At 39.2% G+C, this 27,311-nt stretch overlaps 2 protein-coding genes across 5 annotated transcripts; both read right to left on the reverse strand.

Annotated features, from left to right (window-relative positions):
• Positions 1–651: 651 nt before the first annotated feature.
• LOC144035153 (fibulin-1-like) lies at positions 652–15,087 on the reverse strand. The gene is made up of 17 exons (XM_077544625.1): positions 14,965–15,087; positions 14,720–14,840; positions 12,473–12,608; positions 12,248–12,398; positions 11,356–11,448; positions 10,524–10,613; positions 10,303–10,440; positions 10,089–10,226; positions 8,479–8,625; positions 8,277–8,396; positions 6,718–6,843; positions 6,500–6,619; positions 4,988–5,119; positions 4,302–4,425; positions 2,171–2,313; positions 1,975–2,109; positions 652–1,539 (listed from the first exon to the last, which is right to left on the reverse strand). The coding sequence occupies exons 1-17, from the start codon at positions 15,014–15,016 to the stop codon at positions 1,400–1,402; spliced, it is 2,106 nt and encodes a 701-aa protein (XP_077400751.1). The 5' UTR covers positions 15,017–15,087; the 3' UTR covers positions 652–1,399.
• Positions 15,088–16,289: 1,202 nt separating this feature from the next.
• trim24 (tripartite motif containing 24) lies at positions 16,290–27,310 on the reverse strand. 4 transcript variants are annotated; one of them, XM_077543512.1, is made up of 20 exons: positions 27,234–27,310; positions 26,587–26,895; positions 24,374–24,492; positions 24,147–24,294; positions 23,940–24,072; positions 23,661–23,777; positions 23,469–23,583; positions 23,249–23,395; positions 23,053–23,167; positions 21,064–21,203; positions 20,708–20,962; positions 20,368–20,490; positions 20,169–20,280; positions 20,011–20,068; positions 19,070–19,196; positions 18,712–18,995; positions 18,485–18,602; positions 18,325–18,390; positions 17,759–17,920; positions 16,290–17,341 (listed from the first exon to the last, which is right to left on the reverse strand). In XM_077543512.1, exons 2-20 carry the CDS (start codon positions 26,870–26,872, stop codon positions 16,694–16,696), a joined length of 3,273 nt encoding a protein of 1,090 aa, XP_077399638.1. In that variant the 5' UTR covers positions 26,873–26,895; positions 27,234–27,310; the 3' UTR covers positions 16,290–16,693. The 4 variants fall into 4 exon arrangements, with proteins under 4 accessions (XP_077399638.1, XP_077399640.1, XP_077399639.1 ...); XM_077543514.1 differs by having other exon boundaries at positions 20,708–20,941; positions 26,587–27,303; XM_077543513.1 differs by having other exon boundaries at positions 20,708–20,944; positions 26,587–27,302.
• Between the last annotated feature and the right edge of the window lies 1 nt (position 27,311).

The following is a 27,311-nucleotide window of genomic DNA, read 5'->3' on the forward strand; positions in this document are numbered from 1 at the left end:
AGGTGAATGAATGCAGCAGATAACATTTAGTATAGGTTTTATCCTGTCCTAGCTTATCTTGACTTCTGCAATGTTTAATTAGATATTATTATTGCCCACTCCCTTTAATAATTCAGACAAGTTCAACACTGACATATGCAATCCGTTCACCGAATGCAATGTTTAAAGTCTGCAGTCCAGATTTTCATTTATTTGAGACAAGTTGTGGGACAGTTGTTGCCACAGGACAAGCATCTGGGATTTCCATGCAGTGTGGTAAAGTTTAGATCACAGGATTTTCCCCCGCTATGGTTGCCCCCTGTGTTTTGGTTGGCCATGTGGAGCAGTCGGTGGTGGTCAAAGTCAGATCAGTTGATTATATACAAGGCAAAGTATTCGCCTTCAAGCCATTTTTCATCTTTAACATGAGTTATTTACAGAACAAAACATTTCCAGTATTGTATATCTGATTATTCATCCCCGCGAGCGGTAATAACTGGAAATATCCTCACAAAACTGGAAGTTGTTGAGGAAACTGGCCGTGTAAAGTTACAGGGAAAACAGGACATTCTGTGAGACTTGGATGACTTTGGAACTTCTCTTACATTAACTGGAAGATGGCTGGTGGAGGATGTGGTGGCTTTCCTCAGCACAAAACAAACAGTGACCACATTTAATGACAATTCATAGTCTTTAATAGTCACAACTAATTGCACAGTTCCAGTGTAAAAGTTATAATCACTCAAGTATTCTTTGACAAAATAGATTGAACTTCATGAAAAAAAACAAGTCATATGTACATTTGCTGTATGAAAAATACTTTAAAATACTTTAAGAACATGCAGTCATGCCTGACAAAGAACATTTGCCCAAACATTATTGGTGGACAGCATTGAGTTTCTTTCTTTCTTTCTTTCTCTCTTTCTTTCTTTTGTTTAATAGTACTAATAAGTCAGAACTTTGTCTTCATAATTACGAGTGAAAAAGCTCCATTTTATCATACAACACAGTGAAATTTGGCACGCTGAGGTGATAATAAGCTCCAACATACCTTTTTGCCACCCATACATTACATTTTTGTTGCAAATCTGGAATGTTTTTTTTTATCCATGAAATGTACTTCACTGTAGTTCACTTTTTTTTTGCTATTTCAATGCAGATAACTAATGATAAGTGTCTATCTGTATCATTTGGGCATACAATTTGGATTTTTCTAGCAAGCAAATAGATTATACAGTATTCATACTGTAAAGCAGCATGTTTGCATAATTGAACGTTACGATGGTGACTACGGTAATCGTCAAGATGTACGTCATCGTTCATCTTTTGATAATGTCGCCCTGTTTTTATAAATAAAATTTACCTCCATCTCCAGCAACATTTACAGAAAATAATGGTCGCTTCACGCATGTGGTATAACTCAGAACCAGAACTCTGAGATGACCATGTAGATGACAACCATGTTGCGGTGTGAGACTAATCCCGATTTGATGTAGTTCAAGGCCACGTGTAGTTCGATGTCCTGGGGTCCAGGGACTGGCTTCAACTGGCGCACCACAGCTGGGATAATGACACAGCAAGACAGTATTAAATGGAGGACTAAGAAACCAAAAAAACCAAAACAATCAAAGTATTACTTTGCTACCACCTTGGTGTCAAGTGAAGTGAGGACTTATATTTAGACAAAAATAGTGCTTTACCATCTATCTATCCATCTATCTATCTATCTATCTATCTATCTATATCTAACTATCTATCTATCTATCTATCTATCTATCTATCTATCTATCTATCTATCTATCTATCTATCTATCTATCTATCTATCCATCCATCATCCATCCATCTATCTATTATGTACAATTTAAAAGTCCACGAGACAGTAAGAAAGCAAAAAGTGAACCGTGATTTTTGTTTGGTGATCTTTGTGTGAGTTTTGCTTTCTGATGTAAAATAAGTGCCTGGTCTATTGAACAACTGAGTTTTTTTTGTCTTACCAATGACATAACCTTGATTAATGCGTTTCACGACGTCATAGGAGTCATGGTCGTCTGTCATCATGATTTCAAACACGACGTCAATGTCGGGGTTGGGCGGTTGAGCCGGCATCGACGTCCGCATTAAAACGATTTCTGCGGAAAGACAGTGATTTGTATGGCATTGAGCGCAAGATTTCAACGGCATCTGTTTCACCTTCAGGCTGATCAATGGTCCTATAGGTGGGCAGAGAGAGGACGGTGTAGGTGATGATGTGGACGGGGTCTCGCAAGCAGGCCAAGTTGTTGGGGTGGCAGGCCTTGTGGCAACGTACGCTGACTGAGTCCTTGTTCACCGATCTGAGGGAACAAAACAAGCAGGAGACACGTGAGAAGACGGCAGAGAAGGGATTAGTCACGATCTCGACACTTAGCCGCTGCTGGAGAACCTGGCAGCACCTGAATAGCCCTCATAATCTACCTTTCCGAGGGGAATGAGTGCCTTTGGATGAGTCCAAATCCGACGCTCCACTTCTACAATAACACTTACCCAAGTGAATACAGTGGGGCTTTCAAAATCAAACCGCAAAAAAAGCGCACAGGGACCAGATCCATCCAGCAGGTGAGTCCAAGTTGTTCACCGACTCAGAGGCCAATATTATGTGGTTGGCCCAGAATGCCAAAAAAAATCTATACTGATGTGAACCAGTGACATCACCAGCACAGGGTCAACATTGTGTCGAAAAATACACATCCAAACAAGCCTCATTCCAAAAATAAGATTCCAAAACAGAGATAATGTAATTATTGTCATGTTGCATATTAAATGATTAATGTGGTATTTTGACAAGGAGGCCCCTCCGATCCAAAGATTTACCATCACCGCAGTTATGCTACCTTTTTTTCAATCAACCTCTCGCAAGCAAGTGGAACACTGGAAAATAAAAAGTGTCCGCTTGCGTTTATCCAGCTGACCGACGTGGCTACCGGCTTTTTGGTATCGTTTACAGCAAATTAAGTGTTAATCACCTGACACCGACACTCATGGGCACCATCCATCATGAGCGGTTCCACCGCTAATTGGGTCGCCATGCTGATGCTGGCCGGGGCCCCGAGGTGCCCAAAACCTAAGTGGCGAGCTTATTTTTCCTGCTGTCCGCTGAGGATGACTGGAAAAAGTTGCTCTCAGAAACAGGAATGTGGAAGAGAAGAAGCAGGTACTGTGTGTGTGTGTGTCTTTGTCTTTGCTACATTGTGGGGCCCATACAAGCACGTTTTTCTGGTTTAACTAACATTGTGGGGACCGACTTGAAATTATGGGGACATTTTGGTGGTTCCCACAAGTTCAGACCTCTTTTTGAGGGTCAAGACTTGGTTTTAGAGTTTAGGTTTGAATTTGGTTATGGCTGAGGTTAGGGTAAGGAATGGGGATAGGCAATCATTTTTGATGGTTGGGGTTAGGGGAAGGATCTTGGAAATGCATTATGTCAATGAGATGTCCCCACGATGATACAAAGACAAACGTGTGTGTGTGTGTGTGTGTGTGTGTGTGTGTGTGTGTGTGTGTGTGAGAGAGATGCAATTTTGCCGGTTTAATTGCAAATAAATAAAAAGGTACACACAGTGAGAAGCTGCCACACAGTTGGGATGGAAAGAGGCCATCTCGTCATGGAGCAGTCAACAGCTAACTAGCGCCCTCTAGTAAGTTGAAAAGTGTACTGCAGTGCTACCCCTAATGCATGAGCCTCGATACAAGAGCTGTTGATTTTTTTCTACTTAAATACAAAAAGAAAAAAAAAGTATATCAGGAAATGGACTAATAGGCTGCTACCTGTAATTTCATGGCCATAAATTAGCATTTTGAGCGCATGTTTTTATTTAATGGCTAAAATTTAATTTTTAAGCTTTGTGGAACATAAATGTGATACACAAAGTAGAAATAAAAAACAAGAAAAGGAATTAATGCAGCACTGCAGCAACAATTGTTATAGGAAAAAATGTATGAAGAAAATAATTTTTTAATGACAAAATATTTGTTATTTATTTTAAATCATAAAAATAAAATAAACATATTTCCATATACAGTTAACATGTTTTATTTAATAATTAATAATTATTAAATTAATCATATTTAATAAATAGTTTTTAAAATGAGAATTAATGACTATTTCATTATTAAAATAAATTATTAACAGATACAATTAAATTTTTGAGCCCTTCAGCATAGAATTTTACTCATCCTTACCCAACAGGGGTTCCAGAGAGGAAAAACAAGCAAAATGCCACAAGCAGAAAAGCTCAGATTCAAACCCAAAAGTTTTCGGTTAGTAGACAAACAGTGTGCTCACCCTTGTTCTGCTCGTCGGTAGAAGCGTGGACACTGAAAAGTCAAACAGCGGTATCCTCCGTGGATGTTGAAGCAGTCCTCCGAAGTGTCGCAAGAGTGGCTCTCAGCTGCACACTCGTCAATATCTAAACACAAAAATGACATGCATAGCACATTCGAGTTTGGAACAATCTGAATTATTTATCATAGACATGTGGACAAAATTGTTAGTACTCCTCTGTTAATTGAAAGACAAGCCTAAGGTGGTCACAGAAATAAGTTGAATCGAATAAAAGTAATTGATTTTTTTTGTGGAAATGAATCAATGAAAATGTTTCAGACCATGCTTACGCATAATTTTCTTTCTAATCTCCTGAGATAACTTTCTCCTTCGCTTCCATGTTCACGGAATAGCCGACTGACTAATTAACTGATTGAAGAAACCTGTGATGCTAATAAGAGAGCACATATTGTTTGAACACATCCCTATGGTCAAATTATTTTTCATCTTTTCTTTCTTTTTCTCATTTTTGTCCAAACCTGTTTCATTAGTTTGTTTTTAAAGATTATGCTGAACCACAATTCAAAAGAATGTCCGATTTTCATTGGTTACTTTTAATAACAACATGAGATTCAAGTAATTTCTGTGACTGACAAAGGGGTACCAACAATTTTGTGTGTTGATAGGAACAAGATGTGAGGAATGACCTTGGCAAGTGCGGCCATTCGAGGCCAGGGTGTAACCCACTGATGGGCAGGTGCAGTCAAAGCTCCCCGGTGAGTTGAAGCAGTGGTAGGCGCACACTTGGCTGGCGGTGGGCAGCGCGCACTCGTCGATATCTGATGGTCAACACAGCTTGTTGAAATCAGTAGCAATTGATCATGGGAGTGGATGACTAAATACATGTGTGCACTCACCACCAAACAAGGTCAAGTTCCAACCAATGATTTTTTATAGGTTACATTTTTAAATACACAAAAAACAAATCACACTCACATTCTCTGAGGACAAATTAAAACTAGAAGTGGTGCATCACGGGCCACATACAAATCATTTGAATTACATTTGTTATAAATAATAAAATAATAAATTGAGCATTTCATATCTTTGTTATTAAAATGAACCATTTTACATATTTTACAACACATTTTCACTATTTTTAAAAATAATTGTTTTTTGTTTTTGTAGCCCTTGATCCCAAATGTTTGCCCAACTTGTAGTCTTAAATGAACCTAACATGGGATGTTTTGGAAATGTGAAACGCCATCACTGCAAAAACTGAAATCCTAACTAAGATATAATTTCTTAGATTTAACCTAAATTAGCTTATTAGCTTTGAGAAGTAATTTTTACTTACAATTAAATTCTCAGACATTGCTTATTTTAAGATACTTATTTTTAGATACTATTTGATCAAGCAGTTCTGACATTACAGACAGTTTTAAGTACTGTGAGGCTTAAAACAAACATTTTCCACATTTTAAGATGACTAACCAACATCAAACGCCCTAAACTGGGATTTCGTATGGGCTTTCGAATTTTCTTATTTTAATATTTTGCATAATCTAGTAATAAAATAAATGGAAAAAATATTTTCGTTATGTTTACTTAGCTCATTTTTTCTCTTTCCAGGAAGTACACTACTAGCTCAGTGGTTGACTGGTTAGAGTGTCTACCCTCAGACTGGGAGATTGTGGGTTCAATCTCTGCCAGGGTTATACCACAGAATATAAAAATAGGACCTGTACCTCCGTGCTTGACACTCAGGCAAGTTGGCCAAACGTAAATGAATATTTATGCATTTAAAAAAATAATTCTATATATTACAATTGAAAAACATTACTTGTTTTTAGTCTAAAAAATACTACTTTCAAGACCACTAGGTTTGATATGGGTGTAGCATTATTTTCTTATTTTTCTAAATAAAATAAAAAACAGGTAAATTTGAGCACATTTTTCTTGTTCTGTTGGCAGATAATTTTGCTTTTATTTGAAGTAATAGCTTTCTTATTTTACTATATTTTTATTCTTAAATTTTTAACTGTGTTGACAAGGAGCTGTTATAACATCTCAAACTCCACACAGGATGACCCGAAGTAAGAGTTGAAGCATGAATTTTAGAACTGCGAGGCCAGCGTGCTAACCATGAGGTGCTGCCCCAGTTCCAATTCCTCTAATTTCCTGATAGCATGAGTCTGTCTAGTGGGTCAAAGTCGCACCTTCACATGTTGTCCCATCAACGTCACTCAGCTGATAACCACGGTAACAATAGCACTGGTACGAGCCGTAGACGTTGACACACTCCTGGTTGCACGGGCTAGACTCACACTCGTTGACATCTGGACAAATATACAACCCAATAAAAAACATGTGAAATAAAAACATGCCTTGACAAAGAGTAAAAACGTCACAAGTCTGAAAGTTTTGAATGAATCACCTTCACAATTCCTGCCATCAAGAGATAGTTTGAAGCCAGTGGAACAGGTGCACTCGTAAGAACCTTCTGTGTTCACACACTTGTGGGCACATACCTTCCTGGGATAATACTTGCATTCATTGACATCTGGAAAGTAGATCACAAATACATTGAAGACGGTGGCAAGCTGTGCCAAGTAAATTCATCATAATGCACAAGCTATGTTATTCTTTACATTTACTATACACTCTGACAAGCACTGGGTCAAAAATAACTCAAATTGGGTGAAATACGTAACCCAACGCTGGGTCCAAAAGGGACTGAACGAACCCATGCTGAATTTTTCATACCTAGCGCATTGGGTTGAGGATTTGACCCAGCAAATTAGGTCATCCAACAAAAGTACTCATGCTAATGAGTTAAAGCTATGCTAACAAGTAATGTGTTATCAGGTTATCAGTATAGATTGTGGTTAAAAAGAATTTTACTACAACTATTTTCTAAGAAGAAAAGGCAACTGTCAGTGGTCGCCACAGCAAGCCATTTCGAAGAATGTGACTATAAATTAGAGCTATCAAACAATTAAACTTTTTAATCAGGTTAATCACATTTTGGAATTTTGATTAATCATGATTAATCACTTAATTAAAAAGTATTTTTATCAACATTTTATGCCCGCCAAATTTGAAGAGCTCTTATACATTTAATGTTATGAAGACATCTTCAACATTTTTTGATCCACTGCACATGCTCATCTTCCTCTTTTTCTAATCAGTTATTTACTTGCATAATGTAAAATAAATTTAAAAAATGATCACAATATTTTGACATGAGCAAATAAATGTTACACGTCAACATTTATTAAATGCTTTACTTTAAAGGATCTTTGTGCAGTTTGTCACTTTTTTACTCACGACTGCCACCTCTGGCCCAAAGCGTAACTGCAAGATCTGTCAAGCTCGTTCGTAATGCGCGTGCGAGTAAGTGCACGATCTTAAAGCAACAGCCACAGTTTACAAATGAAATTAAAAATTAATTAAAAAATTAATAGCACGATTAATCTGCATTATTACAAGATAAAAAAAATTGTGATTAACCAAATCATTACTGCTTTAAGTTTGACAGCACTACTTTAAATGTACTGCAACTTAAGACAGTGCTTCTCAATAATTTTTTGTCACGCCCACCCACACAAAGTAAAAAAAAATAATCGCACTTTTCGAACCCCCCACACCTCCAACTCTCCGCAGCGACTATACACAGTATCATTTGTCTATAAAATTGTTGTAAGTACTCCTCTGCAGAGGAGTACCTACCAAAAAAAATACAAATGTTCTCTGAGTCACACATTTTTTGGTTGGAACTGACTAATGCCATTGCCATTCATTTCAAAGTGTACAAATAATTTCAAAATACTTTTTGGAGTAATGACACAGAACAAATGAAACTTGTATCTCAAGGCAGCACTGTACAAAATCATGGAATAAATATCAGATTTTAGGTTGAAAATGTTGGTCATGGCTTCTTGTCGTGCCCACAACTCACATTCAGACACATTCAGGATGAAATATTATTTTTACCTTCACAGAGCTTGCTGATGCTGTTGAACACAAAGCCACTATTGCATTGACAACGGTACGTGCCCACCATGTTAACGCATCCGTGGCCCCCACACACACCCGTCTGGCACTCGTCGACATCTATCGGAGAAACAACGAAGCAAAAGCAGGCTGTGGGACAGAGATTCCCAAAGGCAATTGTTGCAATGGTAAAAGCAGGTACCTTTGCAGCGTGTGGCCTCCGCGTTCAGGTGGTAGCCTCGTCCACATGTGATGGTGTTCTTGCGACAAATGTACGAGCCCTGCGTGTTGATGCACATGAGGTTGGACTGGCAGGGACTTCCAGCCCTAGCCACACATTCGTCGATGTCTAAATTAGAGGATGCAAACACCCATTTTGGTGTAAAATATTATAAAAAATCAAACGACAAAGGATACTATTACAACCTGTCCTTAATTTCATGGTTCAGGTTTCCAAATTTGTGGTTATAAAGCACCGCAATGAAATATTCTCAGTTTCCATGGGGGGATATGATGTGGTCTTTTCCACTGATCTGAATATAAGACTGGATAGCCGATAGGCCAAGACTTTAGAAGTTGGGAGGCCGCCATATTGCTTCGCCCAAGAAACATTTCTTGGCATACGATCATACACATTTACAGTATCGAAAATGGAGAATATTTGAGACAGTACTTAGTAGAAACAGCATGATTTATGATGTTTTAAATGTATTAAACATAAACAAGAGGACTTGTTTTACAACTAGCCTTAAATACATGTATAAATTATATGCTCAATGATGTTTACAGGAGGAAACTTGTATATTTTTTTAATTAAAGAATTATAACTGTAATTCACCAAAAGATGCCTCAGCCAAATCTAATATTGGGGTCTAAGGAACTGAGTGATAAAAGAAAAAGGGGGTCTTCAAAGCAGCACATACTGTCCACTTGTTTTTTTTTTTTTAATACTAACTGCCTATGAGCTGTATATGTCTCATCTGTATGTATACCATATAGTTTATACTGTAGTCTGCTTGCGAGAGGGGAGGAGCAAGATGGCCGCCCTGTGACTTCAGCGGCTTGCACGGGAGTGTATGGGCTTTTCTTTCATTTGAAGTGGAAACGTTTTATTATTTGCATTATTTTTTTGGGCCATACATAACAAAAAAATAAAAATGAATAAAGTATTACTGGTATACCTTGTACCTTGTGCACTAAAAGTGACAGTATGCTTCTGCTTCTCTGCTTTGCCTGTGCAGTGTACTCAAAATTATTATTATTTTTTTAAATGCATATATAACAATTTGATATATATCATTGACTCATTAAATTCTTGCTTCAATTGAGTTTTTTTTGTTTGTTTTTTGTTTGAATCAACTCAAACATGCTAGTTGTATGGCATTGGTGCATTATGATCCTGTTTTACGTGTTTTGCCGCCATCTTGTGGCATCTACACATAACCGCAAACCCATTTTGCAGTTTCACTTTATGAAGTGGCTCGTTCCATTTCCTAAGAACGGATCTGTGAGTAATTGATCGCCTCAAACAGGTTTGTAATTACCCGTAGTTGCCATAAGATGGCAGCAAAGCACTATTTTTCTATTAGACACAGCGAAAGCCTGAATTTATCCTCCCCACAGTTCTTAATTGGGCATCAAAATACCCAGATGAGGCTTTAATAGACATGGCTATAAGCAATTTTTCAAGGAATAACGGATGCTACGGTACCCCCAAACCACAATCCACACATTTCAGATCAGGATACCAAAAAGTAGAACACATCTGTATCATTTTTGTAAAGCGGACTACTTTAACGTGTCATCTTTTACCAATGCAGCTGCCGATAGCGTCTTGATGAAACCCTTCTGGACACTTTTCCTTTGGGTAACATCGGAAGGAACCTTCAGTGTTGACGCACTCGAAGTTTGGCCCGCAGTTGTGAATATTCAAATCACATTCGTCAATGTCTGGAATAAAGTCGATAATCAAATGTCGCATGGATTGTGTCGGCGTTGGTGAGGATGTTGTTTTCTTACGCGTTACCTTTGCACTGGTTACTGTCCGTGAGCTCGTACCCGGTGCCGCAGCCAGTTTCCCGCTGGCAGCGGAACGAGCCTTCTGTGTTGATACACGCTTGGCCGATGACACAGTTGTGGGCGCCGAGTAGACACTCGTTAATATCTGCCAACAGAATCACACACTTAATCAAGTCAAAGAAATCTTCTTATTAATTAAATATTTGAAAAAAGAATGCTACCATTCACCTTCACAGGTTATTCCGTCACGTCGTAGACGATAACCAAAGTAACAAGCACACATGCCGTCCTCAATACAACGCTGGGTGCAATTCATGGCTGGAGAGTTTTGAGACAAGGATGGAAAATTTTACAGTCATTCAAAGTATACTAAAGAGCTTAATCACTGGCAGCCATTTTCACTGAAGCAACCCACTTCGCTCCCGGCTGTTTTAGTGGATTTTGACTGATTTTTCAAGGCCCACAGAATATTGTGTTATATTCCTATAAGGACATGGAACTTACCAAAAAAAGATTAGAGTCTCTTCTTTCATGAGGAAAGCTAAGTATATTTGTATCTGGTTCCGTTTGGCAGCCATTAGTATTAGACTATAGCTAAATTTCATCATTATTCACATTCCTGTTGAAAATACTGTCAAAAAGAGCTTGTTGTAACATGATCCTGGCTGATCTCTTATACTCTGCTGCCACCTTCTGGCCATTTTTTTTTGTGCGATAACTACCATTGCTTTAAGCCACCTCTTCATGTCAGAAGCTGCATCAAAGCCTTCTGTATGCTCTAGCATTAGAAAAACAACAACAACGTATAAAAGTGTTTTGGGGAGTAAAGGACAAAGTATTAAAAAAACGTATTCACACATTTTTGGGTTTGAATGAGTTAAATACATGTTTCTTTTCTTTAGACAATTTTTAAGAAACTTAAAAGCTGTATAAAACAAAGATGAATGCCATAACTCCAAATGAAATAGTTAGCAGTGGATAAACGCACAAACAGTACATCAAACCATCCAGCCATCATTAGCTTTTATTATGACAAATGAGGTCATAAAAGAGGTCAAACCTGTGCAGTTGTCTGTTGCCACGAGAGGCACCATGGTCAAATTCACTGGAGGCAATGTAGGAGCATTCAATGGAAGCACTGTGGTAACATTCCCTGGAAGAAAAAAAAACATGGCACATGACACATTGGGCCACAAAATGGCATTAAATGGTCGCCATTTGGCAAGGGGGCTGCCATTTTGTTTGCATTTTTCCCACCATACAACTTGAATGTTTGGATGAGAAACTCAAATAGCACAAATCATCACTTTATACTTCATTATCCTGTATACCAAAGCAACTATCAATGTACATGATGTTGCTTTGTTTTTAAACATTATCAATAAACATGTGGCGTTAAGTGCTCATTATACAAAACGCACAGTACAAAAACACTGGATAAGAATTGCTGTACTGCATTATGGAACATGTCCTTACTTTCAATGGTACATAGATGTGGGTGGTGGGATACATTACATTTTAAGATAGTCAGTAGTAGTGCTATTAATCAGACTTATGTTTTTCGTACACACATTAGATGAGTTGGGATCTACTTTAGGTGTAAGTGCGAAAACACCAAATTTAACACACCTGCTCCCCATTCACAACAGAGACCTTGTAACAAGTCACAAGACACAATACACAAGGGAGATAAAATGGCTAATTAGGAACAAGTTTCACTCACGGGTGTCCTCACTTTTGTTGCAGTTGACACATTAATGACTGTGTATTGAGTTAATTTAAGGTGACCATGACAGCAAATTTACTATTAAACAAACTGAACATTGACTACTTAACACTGTCGCAAGGTGTAATTTTTTTTCAATGTTATCTCATGGTTGAAAACATTTACAAAAATTTGAGGGATATGCAGTGCTCTATTTATAGAAATAGTGCATGTAAGTGTGTATCACCTGCAGTAGAATTAAATTCCTCCGTAGTGTTATTGGCACAGCAGTTTTCCGCGACAAGCATGCACTCTTTCCCCAGCGACATGTAACTCAAGCCGCAGGCCGGGTCTTGTTCAACTGCTGCCATGCCCAACATGCAGCAGTCACAGCACCGCTGAACACACACAATTGCAACATTGGGATCAAAAATACAAACAGATACATAGCTGGGAGCCGATGATGCGTCACCTTGGCGATTTTATTCTCCCAAGGCTTCCCAGGGAAGAAGTGCCTCTCGCAAGCTTTCTGCCAGGTGGCCATAGTGGCACCGGCGTCGCACAGCCGCTGCTCCACCACCGCCATGCAGCACTGTTCCTGGGCCAGCCTGCACCACACGCAAGAAACACAAACATCATTACTACTATTAACGTTGTAAGGCCACAAAAATAAAATATCATCTTGCGATACAAGCAATAATCTGAGATACAAGAGTGCTTTGACCCCCACCATTAATTGGCGCCAGCAAACTTTACAACATCCAGCCGTCATCTATTCACATTGGTTTCCTTGCAGTGAAAGGGCAACGTCACTTGATGGCGCTAATTAAGCTGGTCAGCCAACTGACAAAAAAATTCATGGAAGAAAAACAATAGAGGTGGATAGATGGATGGATGATGGATGATGGGTGGATGATAGATGAGTTAAGTGGATAAATGGATCATGGATGGATGACGATAGATCAATGTACGTGTGAATGATAGATAGATGGATAATGATGGCTGGAGGGATGGAGGCATGAATGAGTGAGGGATGGCTGGATGGATATCTTCCCTAATCTTTCCCAATGAGCATTTATCCTGTTGTACTTTTATATTCTGCATTCTTGTTACTATTTTCTTTCCAATTGGTTAAATTAGCGATTTAACAATGAATAATACATTTAAAAAAATCTATTACTGTATTATTAAACAATTTTACAAATAGTTTAGCTAAGTGTATATATATATATATATATATATATATATATATATATATATATATATGTATATATATATATATATGTGTGTGTGTGTGTGTGTCGTGCAGTGAGCTCTAGTTTTGGGTAGGCAGGCGGTCGCAAATTGGAACACACACACAAATTACAAATTGGTGTGCCGGCAGGCGAGTGTACAACGTGACCTAGGGTGACCATATTTTAATTTCCCAAAAAAGAGGACACTCAGCCTGACCTCGAGATACTTGATACTCAGATACAAGATGCCATACATTCAAATTATTTTAACATATGCCTTCTCTGTATGGGTAGAAAACAAAACAAAAAAACATTACTCTCTTCTGAAGTCTTACATTTTTTGCTCTGCAACCTTGTTTTTCTTTCTTATTTTTTTACTTTGAGCGGGGTTCGTACCCATCGCCTCTGGTGCAGCAACTCAACACTTGCCACTAAGCTAAAGTTCTGGAACACCGTCAGCCAGTGCACAGTCTGCCAGGCACAGTAAAAGTTGCAGTGCCTCCCATTTGCCGCACAAAAAACGGACAATTTTAATCCCACCCGAACGCCCGGAAAGAATGTAATAAAGTGAATATCTCCCTGTAAAACAGCCTAATTGCTCCCAAAATCAGGCTAACAATAGCAATACCAAACACCATGTAAAGTGAAACAGGCAGTTATTCGAAGCACATCCACAAAGCCAATCTTTACTTTTGGACCATTCTTTGTGAACAGTATGAATAATTCTTTGTCCCTTACTTTACTGAAGATCCGGCAGCTAAGGCGTTGGTCTCACATCCTTCAAAATATGATGTTTTTCCTCAAAAGAAAGGCGTGAAAATTGTTTTATATTCTCTAAAGTGGCGTCATCTTACCACTTTACTGTGCAGTGTGCACTAAGTATATTTTGAATTCACAAATGCACTGTGGGAACGTACATAGGAATAATACAGTGACGTAAAAAGGCTACGTAGCGGTCTGCCTATTTGCGTAAATTACTTTTCTACTGGGAAACTGACTTCGCATGCACGAACACCCATCGCTACGCAGACAGGGCTGGGGAAAAGCACAGAGTAGCAGTGTGCCTTCAGGAAGATAATTTTTGCATCATTTTTGCCTGCAGGCAAGTAATGAGTCATTTTTAATTGAGGTATAAAAATCACCAAATGTTGTCACTTTTAAACCTATAGGCAGTGTAGGCTTTCTAAAATGAAAGAAATAATTAAAACAAATCGAAAAAGCCAAACTGTTTCAACTTTCATTTTAGCCTGGGGTAGGCAGTGCCTACCTATCCTGACCGCACGAGAAAAGTTGGTGTTTAAAGTGCTCCAGGGGGGAACTTAACAAATGTCCCACCAATTACATGCAGTGATTTGCAGGCCAGAGAGGATTCCCTGCACGCTTCTAAACATCTTAGCTAAGCAACTGTAACCCAATCAATACAGTGCGAGTGTCTGCCCTAGTAGGGAACAAAGGTTGCACATAAAGCAAGGTGCACTCTTTACCTGCATGTGTGGTAGGGTGAGATGTAGGGCAGGTCGGTGCAGTTCGACAGGGTTCGAGCCCTCTCCTTGCCGTCCTCGCAGCAGCCGTATAGCGTGTGCGGATGCACCGATTCTGTCGACTCTAACAATACCCAAATGATGGTATAACAAGATGCTTCATTTTGATGTCATGATTTGAGGAATAAGCGGTTTGCAAACTGTGTGGATGTATTCGAAGTCATAAGGAAAGGAATAAGTGTTCTTACCGTATCCACGAGGAAAAGCGCACACAACAAGAAATATAGTCCACAGTGCCATTCCGCAGTGTTGGGTCGCACACTTGTTCAAGTTGCGTGTCGACTGAGCCGAGTCGCCAGGAAGCACGCGTCTCGACTTGGTCATAGTGGGAGTGTGAATTCGTGCGTGGGTGGGGTGGTGGGGAGCGGCTTGCAATGTGTACAAAGCATCACCACAGGAAAGTCTTGATATAATAAAAAAAAAAAAAAGTGTAGTAGCACTTAAAAGACAAAAAGAATAATATGATTGTACATGAATATTGTCCAAAAATGAACTTGACCTTTACAAAAAAATCTCTTCTAACAAAAACAATCTTAAAACAAACTTTAAATCATATTTTTCATTAATTTATATATTTTTATTTAAAACAAACAAAGGATTTAAACCCTAATTTTAAATAAATGTATATTTGCAGTTTATCTAAGTATCGACTTAAAATACTTTTGTCTTCATTTATGCACTATTTGTGTATGAATTGTAATATATTCAGTCCATCTTGAAACCAAAATATTAGGAACACTTAACGAAATGAAATGTTTTTCAGTCATTCCTATTTACAATTTCAATTTATAAAATTCCTTTAAAAAAAAAAATCGGTGTCTTTTTCTATTAATTTGTATATACATTTTAACACATTCACTGGCCACAGAGTTCATTTTGAGATGTTTCCTATTTGGAACTTTTCCATTCATTCCCAGATTGATTACCAATTCAATCAAACTGTACTATTTTATAGTCTCAATGTTAATACAAATTAGTTTTTATATATTTTTAGCACATCTTATTACCATATTAAATTGTAAAAGTCTTCATTTTGTGAGATCTTTCTAAACCAAACTATTAGGAACACATCTCAGTATGATGCATTATTGTTTTGATTCAACATATTCATCACAATAAGTACTTAAGTGTTAAGTTTGGTGCTCTGCACAAATTAACTGATTTAATGACTTTAATTCTATATTGTATTAGGTGCGTTATTTGCAAGTTAAAACTTTTAATAAGACCAATGTTATTATTATTTTTTTTTTATCTTTTGGCACGCTAGAAACAAGAACTGAATATTTCCTGATGCGTTAGCATTATTTTTGTTCCAATCTTGTACTGAAGAGGAATTGTGATGCGCAATAAGTACAAGGACATTTAGTTCGGTTTGGGGATTCTCGCGTCTCAGAATTATCGGCAGCAGATAAGAGGTGAGCGGCGCCTGCTCAGATTAAGGCCAAAAAACAAGGTTGCTGTTTGATAAAAAACTTGATGAGCTCATAAACCAGAATTAAAGGAACAGATAAGACATTACGCTTTTTTTTTTTCATCAAAAGGGATTGTTTAAATTGACACACTTCCATCTGTACACAAGCCACAGTGGCTCTTAGCATATATAGTTAATACATTACTGATATAAGAAGAAATCCTATTGCACTAAAACAAAGAAAGATGTGAGCTATTATAAAACAGAAAGGACTCATCATGCATGTATGAAGGAACATATTTTTTGACTGCCTGCTTTGAACCTTCAGAACAAAATAAATCAGTCATTGACTTTTTTTGAGTCATGACTACAGAAAAAAAAAGTAAAATGTCTATTCTGCAGAATCTCAAAAAGAAAGCTCATTAAGAGACTCCAGTGTGTATTCAATAACGTCTGTTCAGTAGAGCGGTGCTCTCGGGTTCCTATTGCAAAAATGGAAGACGTCATCAGCCTTCTTTTTTCTCCACTTCCTCACTGGTACAATCTATCTGGCCTGCTGCTTTTTCCTGTGTCTCTTCATTGGGGACATTTTCCTGTGTGCTGTCCTGGCTTTCCGTTCCATCAGAAGTCTGCTCGTTAGGAAGTGGGGTGTTTTCCTCTTTTGGGGAACTGATTGGTGCCTCATCCATCGCTACAGCGCCTTTGCCTTCTTGAGGAGGAGCGGCTTCGTGCTCTTGCTTGACTTTCTCCTCGGAACGTGGCTCTACCTCATCTTCGGTCGCCACTTTTGCGTCTGTTCCCACCTCGCTCATGCCAGTGGCTTGCTCTTTTCTTTTTAACTCTTTTTCTGTGGCGTCTCCCGGAGGAGGCGTATTGTCTTTGGCGGGTGGGATTGTGTTCTCCGCAGGACTGGCTGCTTTGTCGTCCTCCGGGGGGGGCTCACTTTCCTGCATTGGTGCCTGCTGCTCCTGCTGCTCCTGCTGCTCCTGCTGCTGCTCTCCTTCGTCGTCGTCGTCGTCAATCTCGTCCTCCAGTGGCGGAATCATGCCTCCTTCCCTTTCGCCGGGGAAATTCTTGTCAGGATAGACCAGCCTCAGCTGCTCTTCAAAGTAGTCTTCCAAGTACAAGCCGGCGCTGCCCATGTCTGTGCTCGCCTGGAATCATCAAAACACTCATAGTATCAAAATAAACTTTGAATAAATGATTAGTTCTCAAATATTGTCACTATTGGACCCTTGTTTTTCTTTTGTCACCCAGTCTCAAAAAGGAATGTTCAAATACATTTGCTCAGCTGTTTACATTGTAGCATTGTGGCTACAGCTCAAAGCTATCCCTTACGATACTAATACTGTATACTTCATGTGATAAAGAAACACACCAAATATGAATACACGTATATTGTTACAACCCCGGTAATGTGTTTTGCTATAAAACAGTCACACAGAAAAAAGGATGACCCACTGTAAATTTTTACTACCTGTACACAACACACCATAGTTTAGCACCTTGTTGAAGTTATCCCTGAAAACTGGGCACGTAACTGCTGTTTTGCACCCTAAGCCGCCATTTACCTTATAGTACTTGGCACAGTTCATGAATATGAGCCTCACGTCCGCGACAAACTCCTCGGGAGTGCCGTAATGTTTCCAGTCGCCTGCCTTTTTCTCCAGCTTCCTTTTAACAAGAGATAAATCCACCGGGTTCGTGATCACCTCTTTGTATCTTTTGGACTCCTGCAGTGGAGAGAGAGAAAAACAACAGAACTCTAGTTTCTCTTTTTATAACAGATTTCATGTGAAAAAAACTAAGTAGTTCTAATTTCAAAACAATGTGAATTCATTCCCTTCATTGGCATTCTAAAACGGCAGGTAAGCGACATTTTAGAATAACCCCACCCAACATCATAGAAAAAAAAACACTCACCCTTTGCTGATAAATATGTAATGGAGAGGGAGTGACACTGTCATCAAATGTTGTCTTATTGGTAATATTGGAATTAATAAAACCTTACGATATTCAAATTGTTTGCTAATATTAAACAGAGCAGGAAGAGTGATTATATAGTTTGAACTTCCGAGTCATGTTTCACTTTTGAGGCAGAAAATTAGGATTGAACTTTTTCAAGCATTCCACTTACGGATGTGTGCTGGAAGTGGGTGCTTAAGTCATTACAGAAGAGAAGTAGAAGCAGCCGCTCACACGCCTGCAAAGGAGGAGGAACGATGAGAGAGGGGAAATAGTGGACAACAAGCTGCTGCAGTGGAGGGGGAAAAAAATCATGGAAAATGAATGCGCACCCTTTGGTCAACAGGTGGCAGTCTTTCTACCACTTGCGAGTCACCGGCGTCCTTGTCGCATTCGTACTGCATCTCGGGTGAGACGAGGTCTCGGCAGAAGGAGCAAAACCACTCGCCACTAAAGAGAAGAATGAGGATGACTACAAAATACAGGGTGGCCCTAAAGTAGTCGCAGTGTATAATACGTACGGTACATATATTTACAGTTTTTATTTGTAGTTTGTTACCTAGGCGACTCATTGAGCAAGGGGATGTGACAAGACAGATGGAAAACTTTGGGACACTTGTCACAGCACAGCAGCTCTCCTCCATTCTGGCACACGGCACACCAGTCCTCGTTGGGGTCTTCTTCCGTCGGAGCGCTCTTCTCAGACTCCGTCTGTGGGCCGGGCTGAGGGTGCGGCTTCGTCGCTTGGTTGGAGTCGGATTGGTGGGTAGAGAAAGGGGGGCCGATCTTGAGCTGTAATGTTGGACAGGCCCCCGTGCTGCTGTCGGGAAGGCTGGACTGCACCTAAACACAACAATAGAGTTCTCACGGTTGCAAAGAGGAAATATCCGAGCATTCAAAAGCAGAATAGTCCTTACAAAATGAACTTCATCTTCATCTTCTGGTTCGTCCTTGATGACGATAACAGGCCCAGGGGACGACCTTCTCCGTCGCTTGGCTGAGGGGGCGGATGGCATCTCAGTATTCGGCTTCCAGGACGCCGGTCTTCAATGTTACGATTGCGGGAGGAAGCCGAGAGAAAGTGATGAGATTTTGGAATATGACATGCATCTTGTGCTTTGGTAAGGCTGCCTTTAATATCACAAGGGCATTCAAGTTTGCATGCATGCATTACACTTCCTTTGCTTCTTATGCTGAATTGAATTCAGTGTTATATTGCAGTATGTCACATTTTTCTCCTAGTTAGCCCGTGTAACATTTCATTTTAACTGATTAAAATAAAATTCATGCACTTATGACTTTCAACTTGTTCCATTATAAGTCAAATTTATTTTAAGAGCAGTTTAAAGACTTCATATAATATCACATGGAATATGTAATCATTTCCGTTTTTAAAATCTATACCTTATTTATACATTCAAAATTGGTTTGGTTTTTATGATTTTTAAGTGCAGTATAAGGACTTTATGGTCTTATTAATACATTTGGTTTTGCTGTAATTATGGTTTTGATTGATTAGAATTTCTTTTTTGTCTCTCCTTTTAGATATTCCTTTCTTTTTTACCAGGGGTGACCAAGTTTGGTCCTCGAGAGCCCCTATCCAGTTTTCCATGTCTCCCTCCTTCAGCGCAGCTGAATCTAATGATCAGCTTATTAGCAAGCTTTGCAGAAGCCTGATTACGATCCTGATCATGAATCGGTTGTGTTAGTGGAGAGAAACATGGAAAACAGGCTGGATAGGGGCTCTTGAGGACCAAACCCCTGCTTTATACCATACAACCTTGGTGACAAATGGAATCCAAGTTTAATTTCAACAGAAAAACAGTACCAGTTTCAGCATTGGCTGTTCAATTCTTACCCTCCGCTTCGCTCTGAAGATGATGGTTTCGCCAAGGGCGAGTTATGCCTTCCTTGAACTTGACAAAAAAAAAAAAAGGCAGAGGAAAATAACAAGTGAGGATGGCAGCTAGTGTGATATTTGTGGTGTGTTGTATGGCGGAAATGAGTGTACCGTACCCGGCTTGTCAGCACTTGTTGATGCTAGGTTTCTCGTCAGCGTGATACCAGCGGTGGGGACCAGACTACCGGCTTCACTCCTCTTCAGGTAGGAAAGCTCTGCCAGATTCCGCTGAAACAAAACAATGAAAATAAAAAAGATTGTTGGTGGGGGGGCAGGGGGGTGAGATGGGAAATGCATTCTACTTATTTGACTGACCTGGTTTGGTGGTACATGCGAGGCCCCTCCAGCGGACACAGGATGTGGGTAGCGAAACGTGCCCTGTGATATATCCACGGGTTTGGAAGGGAAGCTAGAGGTTTTGAGCATGTCTCGGAGGGACTACATGTAGAACAGTGGTTCAAGGAATACAGGCCTTATGTTACTAGTATTCTTGCACTAGTAATGGTCTGTATTAAACAATGGGTTGATACACAATTGAAGATTCTAAATTTCATCCTCCTTTCCTTTCAGGCCTCAATTCCAAACTTTTCCATACTAGCGTAGCAAATCTAGTTTTAAAAACGTCGGCAAAATGGTTCCATCTTAATCTCTTTACCTGAGGAGGTGGGAAGGCAGAGTTCTGCAGCATAGACGAGTTGGGACTCCTGGTGTTGGCATGGGCAGGCACATATCTGCGTCCCATCTGTGTCAAGCCGCTGAGGCCCTGGGACGGAGAGGAGCCTCCTTGGATGGGTCTGGAGGGAGGTGGAGGTCCATGGGGTCCATGGGGCCCAGGAAGCCGGGCGCTCTGGTACCAGGACCAGTGGTTGGATGCGGCCTGCCTGTGGGGCTGCTGGGAAATTTTGTCAACCTGACACAGAGGATTTGTCAAAGCAAAGAGCCAACATTTCATGTCTGGCATGATCCAAAATGCACCTGCGAGTGCAACAAAGCTGAGGAAAATCCTCCAACCTGCATCTGCAGCTGTGCCAGCGTACTCTGGCGCTGCTGGGCAGATAACGACAGCCCACCAGTCGCCGGCTCTCCTCTGGGACCTGCCTGCTGGTTGGCCATAGACGGCTGTACAGAGCTTCTTTCAACCACAAGAGAACCTGCAGACCACAAATCAACTATTTAATACACTAACTCCATCAAAGCAGGGACACCTATTTGAAGAAATAGGATGCACAAATAAATATCCAGTTTTCCAAATGTTTTGTAAAGACTTACAGTATCTCTAGTTTCACAGACAGATAAGGCATCTTTTGGAAATAAGCAGTCTTACACCTACTGTATGTTTTATTATTCCCATGTTATATCAATTCACATAAAATACAAAGCCCTGTTACTCTGTAACAACTACCGTCCAATTTCATTAACAAATAGTAAACTAATTGCAACGTATTAAAATTATTACAAAAAAATTCTTGCAGCAAGATTACATCAGGTAATTGGTAAACTGATGAAAAATTGCCAATCATAATATGACATGACAAAACTATTCAATATCATATAAAGGGAAATAAATTACAGTAATATGGAAGACTATTTTGAGGGGTGCAATGGGAAGCCGTTTTATTTTGGCGTTTTGTGTGGGTTTGATTTGGGAAGGGGTTTAGAAGTGGTTGAGACTTGGTCTACTGCTTGCGAAGCAAAGCAGGCACATATATTACTATTCTAGAAAATCAGGTTTATTATTTCTGATAAATTTTATTCTTTATTATTCCACGTTTTTTTCCGCAAAAATGCATGCGCATACGTTAACCGACCGATATGATTTTTAGCTCATTTTGTTGCAATTTTCCCCCATCTTTAGCTCTGTGTTAAAAAAAAATTTAAGGAATGTAAGATCTCCCTCCTGTGCGGGTTCAAAGAGAGTGAGCGAAAGGGAGGAAAATAGCCTCTTAACATTGGTGTGTACAGTATTGCGTCTGCTAGAGTGAAGCAATCAACGTCAGAGTGAAGAGAGAAAAAAATTCATTTCGAAAAATCTCACTTCAACTCGTCACTGTGGCCACAATCTTTGCTCACTAAACATCAAATTCGCACATTTTGTAGTCACAAGGGTCTTCTTTCAGACAAACCCACTTTTGTTTGGCAAAAGTGTCATTTAGTACCTTTTTTTTCATTTAAAGCGAGGAGAAGTCAGACTTTTTCGCCCATCTTCCCAATGTTATTTTGGGCGCCCTTTTCTCTTAATTTTTTTTTTTAAAAATCTTAAGTTTTTAACCTGCTCTAATTCGCTAATTTTTCATCCGATTAAAAAAACGAGAACATGCTCACGTTCCCCAAACCCTCGCCGTTCTAACGAGCCATTTCTGGAATCTGCATCTTGAACTGTTAAGTCGTGAGATGCTTTTGTTCGAGGTGTGCGTTTCTCATACAAATCTGTTGAATGTGTGTGCGTGATGTGCCCAACTAGTTAAAATCAAATGTGTGTGCGTGACTGTTTTTTAAAGCGACAGTAAGATACTTTTTATGTTGATTATAGTTAATTTCCACATTTCTTGACCGATTACAATTGTTTAAATTTTACATTGTTCAGCTCATTTCAATTATTATTATTATTTTAAAAAAATCATTTTCCAAAAAAAAGCACATTATTTTTTAGTTTTTAAATGCAATTTAAATAGTGCTTCTTTTTTTTGCTATACTGCCTGGTCTCTAACTTCTGCATAGCAACTGCCTCAGCCAATCATCTCTCTCACCATTGAGCTCAACTCGCCCCCTTTTTTTCTATGTGTACTCAAGGCTTGGCCTATGAACGACTACTACTATTGCAAATGCTATTACTACTACTACTACCTTGGACATATGATTAGGTACGCCCAGGATTCTCGCCACTCCGTCCACCCAGGGCGGCGGCCATCTTGGCCAATTGATTAGGTACACTGGTATAGATATTTATTAATATGGCGCCACAGCTACTTGGCGCCCATTTGAGCTGAGACCACGACTTACCAAGGTCTACATTTGAGGCCCAAAAACCAGATCGACACTGGAAGCGGACAGAACTCTGTGGGATGACGGAGGGATTGCATCTGGCGCCCATCAGATAGTGGATCTGGAATAGAATCTGGAAAGAGATTTGGTATGAATACAAATATTGTAGATGTGGCCAATTGCTTGTCTATTCCTGGTTAGTGATGTCAGTCACCAGTCTCTTGCAGTAGAGGAGTGCGGTGCCACTATGGCTAGCCGTGGCCCACTTGGTAAAACTGATCACGTGGTCAAGTTGCCGGCGCAGCGAGTTGACTTCATCCTGCTGCTTTTTCAGACCCAGCTCATGATCTTTAGTAAGAGCCTGGAGAAAGTACATGTTCATTAAGCAATTCATCTAAAATGTTCCCAAGTGTGATTGAGGGATTCAAAGCAACCTCAAGCTGGCTCGCAAGAAGCTTCCCCTTCCTGTTGATCTCCATAATCAGGTTGCAGATGGCCTTCTTGATTTCATTTGTTACAGACTTTCGGTTTTCTTCAACTTGCTGCAGTCTTAAAAAAAACAATAAAACAAGATTTGTTATTAATTGACACGGATCAACAATATCAAAACATCACTAAAAGTTTACCCATTGTTGATACAGTTGGAGACGTCCTCTATGGCCTTTCTTCTTTCTTGCAGCTGCTGCGTCATGTTCTCCAGATACTGTCTGTGGTTCTTGTACGCATCCTCCAAAAACTGATAGCTAGGCACAAACAATGTCCAAGAAAAATCAATTAAATCGATAGAAATCCATCACTGATGACCAACAAATTGTCTTATTGCACTTTTGCAAAGTATGGGCCACAGTTGCAATTATGGGTACGACAAGTACAACGAAGCAATTAAAGGGACCAGGCTTTCATACTTGTGATCCTTGTGTTTTAGCAGCTGACAGTCTCGACAGGTGAGTCGATCGCACGTCTCGCAAAAAAGCTTCAGCGGCTCCTGCTTGTGGATGTCACAAAAGACTGGCTTCTGCGTGGAAACAGCCACTGCTTCTGCACATGTGAAGCAGGTGTCAATATAAAAAAAAACACATTACAAGTGTGCCAGACTGCTTTATATGCGCTACCTGGAGACATTTCTTTCTTCTGCCGTATAGTGTGATCCCTGGTGAACTTCACCCTCTGGTGCGCCTCGATACAGGTCACACACAAGAACTCCACACACTCCAAACAGTAGCCTGTTGCCTCTGTGTTGTCGTCACAGCTCATACACACCTGTCGGAACAAAGGAAGAGATGCGAGTACAAAGCCAGTGCTTGAACGAAAGAGGAAGTCCCCACTTCAGCTGCCCAACCTGGCTGTTTTTCTCCATGGTACTGCTTGGCACCTCGGCCGAGTCCTTGACAAAGAAGTTGTCTAGCATGTCCATTTCCCAGCACTCCTGTCGGCATACTGGACAGCGGATGGTACCCACTGGATGGAGAGATCACATGTAAACATTATTAAACAACCAAATAAGGCTTTTTAGAGGCTATTAGTGGCATACTATACTGTATCAATTCTAATACTGTACGGGTTACCTGATTTCACTATATGAGCAGAAAAAACATTTTGAAAAGATGCAGTACACGATAATAATAGCAATGTGATATGTGGCCACCATCTTTATGGAATTTTCTTTAAAAATATATATATTTTTTTTTAAAAAAGCTGGAATGAGCATCTAAAAATCTCTATAACAATTGTTTTGAGAAAAGAAAGAATTACTTAAGCACAAGTTCTCAAAAATAATGTTCCATTTGTGCTATGCAAGTCAAGTTTTGAAACAGCTTCTAGTTCCGGTGGAAAATGAATTAAAAGCATTAAAAAAATGGTTTGACACCAACACATTATCTCTAAATTTAAACAAAACAAAGTTTATAGTTTTGGGCACGAGACAGGTCAAGCACCAAGTCAAAATTAGAGCAGATGCTAGTGAAATAGAAAGAATGTATGAAAATAAATTTATTGGTGTAGTTATCGACGAAAGATCAAGATGGAAATCCCACATCGACAATGTTAAAAGGAAAGTGTCCAAAATTATAGGGATTCTTTAGAAAACAAAGGATGTTTTGAATAAGAAGTCATTATATACATTATATTGCTCATTATTATTACCATATGTAACCTAATGTGTGGAAATGCTTACAAAACAAATACTTACTCTTTTTTCAAATGACAAAAAAGAGCAATAAGAATTATTAACCAATCAAAATATACAGAACCAACAACTTCAGTATTTATCAAATTAAACAATGACATTTTATGATTTAATTGAGTTTAAAATTTCTCAAATAATGTACAAGGTACACAACAACCTATATTTGTAACACACCTTTGTTTATGATTTGTTCTTGTTTTTAATTTTTTATAGACACTTATACGCCTCAAATCATAGTCACTGTCTCTGATTTCAAATAGCTTCTGAATATTGTGGCAAAGTAGGTGTATATTTGTGAAATAATTTTGGAATTAACCTGAAAAGGTGTGAATCACTGGTTGTGTTTAAAAGGATAAACTGTATAAAAACAAAGTACAACAACAATATTTAAATCAGGTATAAGTCAGTACAAATGTAGAAAATAGAGTGCAATTAAAATTTTATGTGTAAGCCTTTGTGCTGATTTATAGTTCTGTAAAAATGTTTGCTTATCAACTAAATGTACAATACTGTTGGCATATCTACAGTATGCACGTATAACTTGTGTGCAGCTGTTTATGTGTAAGTTTGTGTTTGTTGTTGTTTTTTCTTTTGTAAGGGGGGTAGGACACGTTTTTACATCTTCCTACTCCTTTTGAACATGTAAGCTGTGCTTAATGATGATTAAGTATGTAAAAAAAAAACTTTTCTTTTAAATCTTTTTTATTTTAATTGCAGTATTTCTGTTGCCGGTTTATATGTTCAATAAACAAACAAATAAAAGATTTTTAGGGCAAGTGACAGCGTTTGGAACGTCACTGAAATTTTAACATGTTGAGTGTTGAGAATATACCTGTTATGTAGAGAAATATATTAAGTTTGACAGTTTTACTCTAATTTGAAGGTATTTTGACCAGATATTCTATACATAATGTTACTTAAAAACATCCCCAAACGAGGCCTTTTTTTACCCCAACAAAAAAACATAAACTTCTCCAGAACCCATCAACCGATTTTCAAAATTATTGGTTTCTTGTGCTCAAGTTCTAGTGGCCATTCCAACCAGACATTTGAAATGCTGTCGTTTTTTAGAAATCGTGTCACACTGAAAATCGTGTGAGTCTTAAGACATGCACCCAAAATGGCTGCTTCAAAAAGACTGATTTCCTGTTCAATCCTGGACACAGGTTTGTGAGACCTACACATGCATCCTTTATATATATCTTTATAGATATGACCGCTCAATTTAAGGTCTAACAATGAAACTGGTGTCAAGGGTATGGGTTTAAAGAGTGGTCGTGTTGGGGACCCCTAAAATACAAGCTGTATAAAGGTAACCCTACTTGCAAACAGTGTTGATAGGTAAGTGGTGGTGATGCTGCACTCACATTGCTTGTTGTTTTCCACTTGGCCGAAGGGGTGGAGGGATTGGTCCCTCCTGGGTTCGACTCCCCTGAACGGTGAGGGCAGACATCTCTTGCAGAACGAGTGAAGACAAGGGAGCAGTTTGGGCTCTCGGTTATGGAAGCTCAATTTGCAGATAGGACACGTGTCCATTAGCCCGAAGGCTCCTTGTGGCTTCGGCCTCTGTTCTCCAAGGGGCAAACTCTCCGCCTCGTTCTCCACGATGATTACAATGTCATCGTTGGCAGCAGATTTGCTACTCGGATCCATTACAGTGACACGTATTGATTAATCTGGACAGTCAGTCGATGTAGCGTTACGTCGGGAAACAAAAGGCCAGCAGAGTTATTTACGTTATTCTTCGGGACATGGCAAACACACGTTATACTTTTAATATGTTTTCGGATTAATCATATATTAGTCATTAGCTGCCCAAAAGATAAGGTTATTTAAGAACTAATAATACAATTCGAGACTGGGAGGCTAGCATCGTTAGCAATGTAGCTTCCTCATTAAATTGTTTAAGTCGTCCGGTACAGTAAATTACAAGCCACTCACGAGATTTATGATTAAAATGGCTTTAAAATACACTCTTACAGGGTGACTAAACAATATAATTATCGCTACATACGTTTTATTAAATCTTATGTGTCTTTAGGAAAGACGGCCATCGGTTGCTTGAGACCAAAACAGCCCATATACCCAGAAT

Source organism: Vanacampus margaritifer, chromosome 15, assembly GCF_051991255.1.
Source record: "Vanacampus margaritifer isolate UIUO_Vmar chromosome 15, RoL_Vmar_1.0, whole genome shotgun sequence".
NCBI lineage: Eukaryota > Metazoa > Chordata > Actinopteri > Syngnathiformes > Syngnathidae > Vanacampus > Vanacampus margaritifer.

Bases quoted from the DNA above. Each gene is read 5' to 3' on its own strand.
- LOC144035153 (XM_077544625.1), bottom strand. From the start codon at position 15,016: ATGGCACTGTGGACTATATTTCTTGTTGTGTGCGCTTTTCCTCGTGGA. The intron at 8,397-8,478 runs GTACCTGCTTTT...TTTCTCCGATAG, and splicing joins GGAGGCCACACGCTGCAAAG to ATGTCGACGAGTGCCAGACG. The intron at 2,314-4,301 runs GTGAGCACACTG...TTGTTCCCTCAG, and splicing joins TACCGACGAGCAGAACAAGG to ATCGGTGAACAAGGACTCAG.
- trim24 (XM_077543512.1), bottom strand. From the start codon at position 26,872: ATGGATCCGAGTAGCAAATCTGCTGCCAACGATGACATTGTAATCATC. The intron at 20,963-21,063 runs GTTGGAGGATTT...CCTCTGTGTCAG, and splicing joins TGGCACAGCTGCAGATGCAG to GTTGACAAAATTTCCCAGCA. The intron at 17,921-18,324 runs GTAAGTGGAATG...TCTCCACTGCAG, and splicing joins CCCACTTCCAGCACACATCC to GAGTCCAAAAGATACAAAGA.